Genomic DNA, 9529 nt, shown 5'->3' on the forward strand with positions numbered 1-9529 from the left:
CATCCCCATCCCCATCCCCATCCCCATCCCTCCTCTCTCCCCCCCTTCCTGCTCGCATCAACCCGTTTCTTTTGCCGCCACTGGCGTTTCAGCCAAGGTAGCAGTCGGGGAGAGACACGGGAGGAATCTGCGGCGAGACGGCAACACTTGTCGCTGACAGCTGTGGCAACCAAGGGGCCATACAACAGAAAATGGAGCACTTTAAGCAGTCATGGAACCGGCCGTCTGAGATCTGGGCACTTCTCAAGTTCAAGTTTACCACCAAGCACGGAGCTGACCTCCCGCCGCTCTCCGACTCGCTCTCGGACCTCGAGTGGTTGCATGTCAAGCTTGTCCAGACCTCCCGTTCCTTTGCGGGCGTCATCAGGGAGATGCACTCGGAGCTCCAGCTTCCTGTACGTAGAGATTATTCCTTCTACACCACACACATACCCATATTCCAATCCATGTCATATCATGCTCCACCATCTACATCTCCCCGTCACACACTCCGTCCACCTCTCGGACGAACGAGGGGGGATCGCCCAAAATCACCGCACATTGCCGTTTGGAGGGGGGGAGGGGGGGGGGGGGGGGGGGGGAATGGTGGAACAGGTCTTCCCCCCTCCTCCCCAAACACACACCACACACACACACACACACACACACACACACACACACACACACACACACACACACACATAGCACGCATGGCGTACCTGTCGTGCAAGTAGCATCCAGTCCGGTTCGTAAGCGGCCCTGCTGCCGGCCATGTTCACGACTGCTCCTGCCCCCGAGACGTGTGTGGGGGTGCCGGTGCTGGCTGGCGGTGAGAGCGGGAGCACTTGGCGGAACAGATCGCCTTTGCAGTGCGCCAACAGCCGTCTGTACGCAGAGGCGCGGGAACGGTCTCGCGTGGACAATCGACGGTTCAATACTGATCATCATCAGCTGTAGTGGGAGGTGGGATCGGGGCCGGAGGCGGAGGCGGGCGTGGCCGCATGAGCGGTGTCGGCGGCCGGCGATGCATGCACCAGGCCTATCAGCTCATCCTGGAACTCGGCAAGGGTTGGGCCGAGGGCAAGCAGCCAGGCTTGCATCTCATTGAACGAGGCTGCGAGCCAGTGGATAGTTCGGCCGTCGTTGAGCTCGATGGAAAAGCCCGAGGAAGAGCCCGAGTCTTGGTACATGGCCTCGATGTCGACGAGCGTGGCCATGCCCTTAAAGACAAAGAAGCCCTCCTTCTTCGATGGCTTTGTCCACACCATGACGTCCGAGAAGAGAAAGACGTAGAAAGTCTCGACCTTTTTGCTAGTGCCGGAGCTCCCACCACAGCGCTCGAGCGGCCCCTCCTTGCGCACAACTCGCTCCGAGTTGCCAGAAATGTCAAAGGGGCAGTCGCGGACGGCGGCCTTGACCATCACGACCCGCTGCCAGTTGATCATCCGGGTCTGAGCCGCGTGGACCTCCGAGGCCAGCGCGTCAAGGCGGGCCGCGTGGTCCGGAAGCAGTGATCCGGGCTCGGCCACGGCCGCCAGCTGTGTGACCAGCAGCGTCAGCGCCGCGAGCCGCTTGAGCGGAACCATGAGCAGTTGCTCGAGCTTGCTCTTGTACGCCACAGTCGCCTCGGTCCGCGCCGCGGCCTCGCTCAGAAAGTCGAGGAAGGCTCGATGCGCTCCGGGAGCTTCGCGGACCTTGGTCAACTCGCCAAGGGCCAGCGCCGAGTTCATGCCGTACGTTCGGTACAGCGAGGTGATGTCATCCATCGCTCCCGCGAGCACACTGTCGAGGCCAGCAGCAGTGGGCGACTCGGCCGAGTTTGCCCGCAGCGCTTCGAGAAACTCGCTGTGAAAGGCAAAGAGCGACTCGACGTTGCAAAAGATGATCTCGCGCTTATCCACCGCGAGCGTGTTGGCGCCCAGAAACCGGAGCGGCATGAGGTAGTCGTATGTGACGGTGGCGAGCTGAGCCACATGCTTCTCCTCAGAAGCGATGAGCTCGCGTACCAACTCGAGGCGGCGAACGTCGTTCGGTGTGAGCGAAACAAGGTTGGCAGCGCCAGACGATCCGTCTTCGGCGTCGGACGCCAACAGCACCCGTGCCACAAACTGGTCGGTCTCGCCGGGCTTGCCGCCGTGGACTTGCGGGCCGTCGCGGTCAAAGTCACCGGATGGAACGGCCTCGGTAGACTCGGACGCCGACGAGGTGCGAATGCTGAGCGCATCGTCGGCGGCCGACGCTCCCTCGGCTTCAGTGCCAACGAGTGCGTCGTGGACCGACGGCGGGCGGGGATAGACATCTAACAGTGATCCGAGCTGGGAGAGCGAGGTGTGGAGCGCAACTGTGCGCGCTGCGGCATCGGTCAGATTGCGCGCCGCAGCCACAATGGACTGGACAACAGAGTCGAGTGCTGTCGTCGTCATTCCATTGCGCCCGTTGAACAGAATGCGGGCCTTGCTGGCAAAGGCTACAGCAGCATTGACCAGGTCCTGGCTGTCAAAGCCCTGCAGAGCGGTGACAGCTGCGGCCAGCATGTGGACCTGCTTGACGACGGCGAGAACCGCGGCGCGGAGCTCGCCATAGTGGCGGGCGCCAAGGTGGTTGACAAAGACCCGCAGCCGGTGTCGAAGCAGCTCGTTGTGGTCTTCGGGCGAGGCGTTGTGTTCGTTCACCACTGGCGCCGTCAGCTGGGACCACGAGCGGCGGCCGACGCCGGTATGCGGCGGTGCCGGGCGAGCCGATGTCGGCAGAGTCGATGATCGCCCGGCAAGCGCCATGTTACGCAGCGCGGATGGCTGTGAGCACTCTGGGCAGAGCGGGCGAGAGTCAGGACCGCGAAAGTAGCCGTGATCTAGGACGGCGGAGCAGGCTGAGCAGACAAAGCAGGATGCGTGCCACATCGAGTCACAGGCGCGGATGTGCGCGCCGTCGGTGATCGGCTTTGTGCAAGCCGAGCAAATGTAGCCAAGGCGAGTGTAGTAGTGCTCGGGGCAGTAAGGTTTGTTGCGATGAACGTGATATGAGCTGGTGAAGGCACAGGCGCAGACGGTACAGACAAAGCAGGCCTGATGCCAGTGACGATCGAGCTCGTACAGGTGTGCGCCGACAATGACATCGCCGCAGCCTTGGCACGTCAGATGATGAAGAGCATTAAAATGATCAGCACAGTACACGTAGCCTGAGGTCTTGTCCAGAAACGGCTCTGCAACCACCAGATCCAGGCCACACTCTTTGCACGCCATGTGCTCGGCGTGCCATCGGGTGCCAAAGGCCTCCACCGCGCCGGCCTCGTCTGCGGGCACATGCAGACCGCAGCCACCACACGTACCACCAGCACCATCGGCACCAGCATACGCGTCATTCCTTACACTTCCCTCTGCCCTCTGCTCTTCCGACATGTCTGTCGTGTGTGGCGGAAGGGGGGTGGGGGGGGGGGGGGTGGGGGGGAGTCGGGTGGTGGGCGGCGAAGTGAGCAACGTTCGCTCGGCGGAATTGGCAACGGATTTAGGGGAGCGGGAGGGAGAGGGAGGGAGGGAGGAAGGGAGGGAGGGGCTGAGCATCAGATCTCAATCCGATCATATCATATGACATCAGATCAGGATCATATCATATGTCATCAGATCAGATCAGACCAGATCAAATCAGATCAGGCCATGTCGCTGGTCACCAGGTGCGACCACATGAGCCAGGCTGTCCACGTCGCCGATGCGATTGCTGCAAGAGGGGAAGGCATAACAGACTTGACTTTAGACCAAACACTATGGCAGAGACCGTGGCTCCGGTGGTGATCGAAACAAGCGTGGCGACGACGGATGCGGCTGGATCGATGCTGGCGGTAGCGCTGACGCTGCCTGCAGAGCGGGCTGGCGAGGCGGCGGCGTGGGAGGCGGCGTTGGGCAGCGGGGCACCGGTGGCTTCCGGAGCGCCGGCAGTGATGGTGTGCCACGGGCTGTTTGGCCACAAGGACAACGTGTTCTTCCGGGCGCTGGGTCTGGCATTGGCACGCAAGGGCCTGGTCGCGCTTCGCATCACCTGCCGCGGCAACCGCGGCTCCGGTGGGGCATGGGCCATGTCGGGCTACGCTGATGACGTGGACGACATGCTGGCGGTGATGGCGGCAACTCGGGCTGGACTCGGCCTCGAGTTTGTGGCCCTCATCGGCCACTCACGCGGCGGCAACTCGGTGGTGCTTGCTGGTGCCGATCCGCGGTGCCCGTCGTCGGTTGTTGCTGTTGTCGCCCTTGCCCCGCGGAGGCTCATGCCGGCCATCGTCCCGCGGTACTTTACCGAGAGCCAGGTGGCCATCATCCGAGCCGCCGGCTCGCTCCGCTGGGTCCCGGCCTTCAAGCCGTCTGTTGAGGTCACCATCACTACCCAAGACCTCGACACGCTGCTGGGCCTTGACATGGACGCAGCCTATGCCGCGCTCGACTCCATGTCTTCCCGAACAGTCACCGTCGTCCACGGCGACGCTGATGCGGTCATTCCGGTCGATGACTCGGCCTCGCTGCCGGCTGCCTTCCCGTCGGTCGGCTTTGTCTGCGTTCCCGGAGCCGACCATCTGTTCACCAACACGCCCGACGCATCAGACGCGGTCGTCACCGCCGCCATCGACGCCGTCGTCGCCGCCTCCTCTACCTAGAGCATGTCGTCTTGGTACTCGTCGGCAACAGGCGCCAGATCGTCGGTTGAACGCGGTGGAATCGGTGCTCCCGGAGCATTGGCACGCAGCGGCTGGCCGGGGCCGAGCGACGCCGCCATGCCGTGGCGGAAGATCACAAATATGGCCACAAGGGCAGCGATGAAGCCCGAGCCAGCCATGAGAGTCGTAAAGAGGTAGAACCAGTACCATCCGAGGGTGGCGTTGGCGTTATTGGCGATGTACACCACCTCGACCGAGAAGCAGGTCGAGAGAACGGTGGTGGACGCAGCGAGAACACCGAGGAGATACAGCGGGACACGCGGCGGGTACAAGCCCGCCATGGCCGGCGACGACGAGATCACGTAGAACCGATAGGTGAGGAAGACCGCACTGAAGCCCGGCAGCACAAAGGCAAAGACCCACAGCCACCATCCAACCGCAAAGCATACCGTACCTGACTCGTCCTCGTCGATCATCAGCCGTGATGGGCGGGTGAGTGGGTGGGCATGTCGGCAGGCCGGGGTCAGTCTGCTGTGGGTTCGGCTGGGTAGCAACCCCTCCCCCTCCCCTCCCCTCCCCTCCCCCTCTCCTGCCTCGCGCTCCACCTACCAAACGCCGTCTGTCCCGCAGCCGCGTGCAAAAGGGTGTGGTGAATGTGTGCAGGTGCCTGGGTTAGGTCAGAGTTGCGCAACATGGGCAATGACTTGGTGGCGCGAGTCAGGTGCTGTCAGCTGTCAGCTACGGGGGCGCTACCACGTGCTGGGTGGAGGGGGGGGAGGGGAGGGGGGGGGGAGGGGGGGGGGACATGGGGAAATGGTGCATTCCTTGAAAGACTACAGCACTCAGCGCTCCATCGGCCGCACAAAGCACTCGGCCAGATAGGTGGCGACGTCAGCGGTGGGCACAAAGTGGTCGGTGACCGACTCGATGTAGTAGGCGAGGGCGATGTCGCGGACACCGGGCTCGAGCTTGTTGAACTGAGAAGAGACCCGTGAGGCCTGAGCTGCCAGTGGGGTGAACACTCGCGATTTGGAGCCTGCGATGACAAAGTCGGAGCGTGCGGCGCCGCGGCAGTAGGTGGCGGACGCACCGCGCGCGGCAAGAACAGCAGGGTCCAGCGACGGCGGCGCAGCGACAGAGGCGCCGACGAGGATCGCGTCGTCGGCAAGATGTGCGAAGCGCGAGGTGAGAAGGGCTGAGACAAAGCGAGCGCCGGAGGAAATGACGCGGTTGAGCGAAAAGTCGCCAAGGACGTCGAGATCGGGCTTGACGGCGGTGCCGTCGATAACGAGGCAGAGCCAAGTCCAGAGTGTGAGGAGCTGGCGGGCCGGCGGCGAGACGTTGAGCGGAAGCGGCTCGCCAAAGGTAGCGTTTGCCACCAGGTCTTTGTGCCTCCGCGAGACAAAGGACATGACCGAGACTGACATGTCGAGGGCGGTGACGTGGTGGAGCCAGTACGCCGGGAGCCAGAGCATGTCGCCCGGCTCGAGCACAACAGAGTAGCCGCGATTGACAAAGCCCTCGTGTCGCCGGCGGCCGCGGACCGCCAACGCGTCGGCGGCGGCGGGAAAGGCGTGAAGGTCCAGCGCCTCGACATCGATCTGGGCCTGTCGCGTAGCGGGGTGGAGCGAGGAGAACATGTAGAGCGAGTCCCAGGCAAGCGGGTCAACCAGCACAAACCGCTTCCGCCCGCGGACTTGCATAAACAGGTTGTCCGAGTTGTCGTGATGCAGATGAGCGGTGACGCCCGGCGATGAGAGCCAGACCTTGGCCGGGCCAGCGCCGTCCGGCAGGACGTCGACAAACGGCTGGAGCTCAGCGCGCAATGCGGGAGCCAACTCGGCGGCGGCGCGTGACATGTACATGTGGTGGCCAAACGGAATGTCGTCCGGCGCCTTGTCGGCGTGCTCGGAGAGGAAGGCCGCCGCCGGCACGGAATCGAGGACCTGGTACGGCTGACGCCACGAGACGTCGTCAACGCCAGCCAGCAGCGGCTTGAGGTTGTCGACGTAATAGAACCGCTGCCCGGTAGTCGAGTTGGCCAGCACATTGCGCAGCGTGCCGGCGGCATCCGCCACATGATCCGCCGTCCATCGCGCCAGCACCTCGGCCGACCACTGCGGGCCGAGCGACGCCGAGCGGATGACCGCCGGCCGCCTCCGGCCTAGCAAGGCACGCACAAACTCATCCGGCTCACGCCCCGCCTCCATCACCACCTCTTCAACATCCGCCAGCTCGAGCTCGTCCAAGGACAGCACGCGGCCGCCCTCGTACCTGTCGCCTGTGCCAGTCGCCGCGTCGGACATTGCCCACGCCCACACCACCGCAACCATGACGGCGACGACGGCGACAGCCAGAGCCAGCCGCGGCATCGGCTGGTCATGCTGGGACGAGGGAGAGGAGGAGGATGGGGACGACTTGTGGCGCTGCAACTTCTTGCCCATGGTGGTAGGACGGGAGGAGCGGGGGGGGACGGAGCGGGGTGATGTGGGCTGACTTGCTGCTCCGCTCGCTGTCGGCTTGTTGCGGGAGAGCAGACACACATTCACAAAGACAAAGACAGTCTGGACTCTTTCACGTGGTTCATTGATCCACCGCGCATCACGCGCGATGACGCATACGGAAGACGCATACGGAAGACGTCAGGTGCAAGACGCAAGACGCATCAACGCCGGCCAGAGCTGGCAGTGATGGTGGCCGAGGCAGGGGTGGCGGGCGCGGCGGCGGTGGTGGCCGACGTTGGGGTGGCAAACGAGGCGGCAAAGTCGGCGGTGGAGGCTGCGACGGCAGCAGAGGAGCGAGAGGCCGAGTTGCGGGAAGCGACCTTTGCGGCGGCGGTGGTGATGAGATAGGCGACGGTGGGCTCGATGTCGTGGCGGAGGTCAGGGGTGGCCATGATGCCCTGGCAGAACTTGAGCTCTGCACGGAGAGCGTCCTTCTCGGACTCGTAAGTGGTAGCGAGAAGGGTCTGGTACTGGCGGGCGAGCTTTGCGCGGTGGAGGCGGCATGTGGCCTTGATTTTGGATGGCGAGCCGCCTGCGAGGCGGTCGTTGGCGGTGACGTGGGTGAGCGAGGCAATGGCGTCGTCGAGCTCGTTGCGCTCCTGCTCGTCGGCGAGCTGGAGGACGTCGGAGAGGATGGAGGCGACCTTGTCGTGGACCTTGTCCTCCATGAACCGCGAAATCTCCTCGAGCTCGGGCGCAGGCAGGTGCGAGCCAGCCTGGAGGATGACCTCGAGGTAGGAGAGCGAGACCTCGCGGAGGCAGGTGATGATGTGGTCGGAGATCTCGCCGTCGGCAAGGGCGATGGTGGTGGGGACGAGGGCGTCGGACGCTGCCTCGAGGACCGAGGCGGGTCTGCCGAGCTCACGGCGGGCGTCGCGCGGTGAGGCCACGCGCTCGGTGAACGAGACCGAAGAGCGGCGCGAGACGGCCTGCCCGCGGAGGTCGCCGTCGTCACCGCGAGTGGAGCCGGCCATGGCGCGGCGGGCGGCACGGGCGGCGTTGCGCTCGGCCACCGAGAGCTGCGAGTCGTTGGCGGAGACAGAGCCATCGGTGAGCGTGCCGTCGTCGGTGAACGAGGCGTCGTCGCCAAAGTCGGAGCCAGCGCGCTCTGGGTCCCATGCCGGGTCAACTTCGCCGGTCACCTCGTCGGGCCGGGTCTTGTGGAAGAGGATGAGCGCGAGGTTGAGGACTTCCTGAAGCTCGAGCGCCTTTTGCTGCTTTGCCGGGCGCTTGGAGACATAGTGGCGGACAACAACCATGTACGAGGCCGACATCAGCTTGGGCTTGTGGACAAAGACGGTCTCGATGAGCGCTGGAAGCCGCTTGACAGGCACCATCTGCAGCGAGGTGGCCTCGGTCGCCTGGCCGACCTTGCGGAAGCGCGAATAGAGCTGAATGCGGGCGTGGAGGAAGAACTGCAGGTCGGTCACGTCGTAGAAGCTCTCCAGAAAGTTGCCAAAGACCTCGATCTCGAGGAAGACCGGGCGGAGGGTCTCCACGTTGTACACAAAGTCCCACAGGTTTTGCTTGACGAGCGCGTCAAGGCCAAACTTGTTCTGAAAGTACTTGTACACAAACTCAGGGAAGCCCAGCGCCGGCTCCATGCCGAGCTCGGCGGCGGTGAGGGCGAGGTCGACGCCCGGCGGCGCGCCGCGCGGGTACTTGCGCCGGCGGGCAAGGTGGATAAACTCGGCCCGCTTGGTCTCGTAGTGCTCGTCGTACGCGTGCCGTGCGTCGTAGATCTCCTCGATCTGCGTGAGGAGCCACGGGACCGCGTGCCGCCGGGTCCGCATCTCCGACACGTCGCCCACGAGCTTGCAGAACTCCTCGTACCGCCCGACGATAAAGTCACGGGTTTGCTTGTACCGCCGATCGTTGGGCACGTCGGCCGATCCGCGGGACGGGACTGTCGGGCGGCGGCGTCCGCTCTCGCTCCCGCCTTCCCCACGCATGCCGTGGCGAGCAAGGGCGGCCTCAGTCCGCTTGCGGGCATTCTGTTGACGGATGTGGGCCGGAGTGGGGAGCTCCTGCACCCGCCACCTGCCCGAGTACAGCGATGTCTCCGGGTCCTCTTCAAAGTGGACATGCTGTGCAATGAGAAAATCGTAGAACTTGACCCGCTGTTCGTACGACATGCCGTCTGCGGGGTGGGGGGTGGGGGGTAGGGGGGCGGGGGGGTTAGTGGCCTCAAAAAACGGTCGGGGAGACAGAGGGGGGCGGAAGGGGGGGGCAACCGACTGGGGGTAGGGGAGGTGCGGGGGGTGGGAAGGGGGTGGGGATGGCGTACTGAGGGTCAGCTCCTCGTTGGCTGTAAAGTCCATGGCGGGGGGCTGCGCCAGTGAGAGAGGACTGTGGTGGTGGTGGGGTGGTGGGTTGCCCTTGGGCCGGTGGTGGGGGGGGGGGA

At 64.3% G+C, this 9529-nt stretch overlaps 4 protein-coding genes across 4 annotated transcripts; 1 reads left to right on the forward strand and 3 right to left on the reverse strand.

The window, feature by feature from the left end:
- Positions 1 to 926: 926 nt before the first annotated feature.
- Positions 927 to 3340, reverse strand: AMSG_02123 (uncharacterized protein; the record flags this gene model as incomplete). Its single annotated transcript, XM_013905696.1, has 2 exons — positions 927 to 3266; positions 3308 to 3340. 2 exons carry the CDS (start codon positions 3338 to 3340, stop codon positions 927 to 929), a joined length of 2373 nt encoding a protein of 790 aa, XP_013761150.1.
- Positions 3341 to 3739: 399 nt separating this feature from the next.
- AMSG_02124 (esterase) lies at positions 3740 to 4666 on the forward strand (the record flags this gene model as incomplete). The annotated part of the gene is made up of 1 exon (XM_013905697.1): positions 3740 to 4666. One exon carries the CDS (start codon positions 3740 to 3742, stop codon positions 4619 to 4621), a length of 882 nt encoding a protein of 293 aa, XP_013761151.1. The 3' UTR covers positions 4622 to 4666.
- Positions 4667 to 5425: 759 nt separating this feature from the next.
- On the reverse strand, positions 5426 to 6993 carry AMSG_02125 (uncharacterized protein; the record flags this gene model as incomplete). Its single annotated transcript, XM_013905698.1, has 1 exon — positions 5426 to 6993. The coding sequence occupies one exon, from the start codon at positions 6991 to 6993 to the stop codon at positions 5464 to 5466; it is 1530 nt and encodes a 509-aa protein (XP_013761152.1). The 3' UTR covers positions 5426 to 5463.
- A 293-nt stretch (positions 6994 to 7286) lies between these two features.
- AMSG_02126 (uncharacterized protein) lies at positions 7287 to 9466 on the reverse strand (the record flags this gene model as incomplete). Its single annotated transcript, XM_013905699.1, has 2 exons — positions 9413 to 9466; positions 7287 to 9265 (listed from the first exon to the last, which is right to left on the reverse strand). The coding sequence occupies exons 1-2, from the start codon at positions 9444 to 9446 to the stop codon at positions 7287 to 7289; spliced, it is 2013 nt and encodes a 670-aa protein (XP_013761153.1). The 5' UTR covers positions 9447 to 9466.
- Positions 9467 to 9529: the final 63 nt, after the last annotated feature.

The sequence above is a fragment of the Thecamonas trahens genome, assembly GCF_000142905.1.
Source record: "Thecamonas trahens ATCC 50062 unplaced genomic scaffold supercont1.8, whole genome shotgun sequence".
Lineage (NCBI taxonomy): Eukaryota > Apusomonadida > Apusomonadidae > Thecamonas > Thecamonas trahens.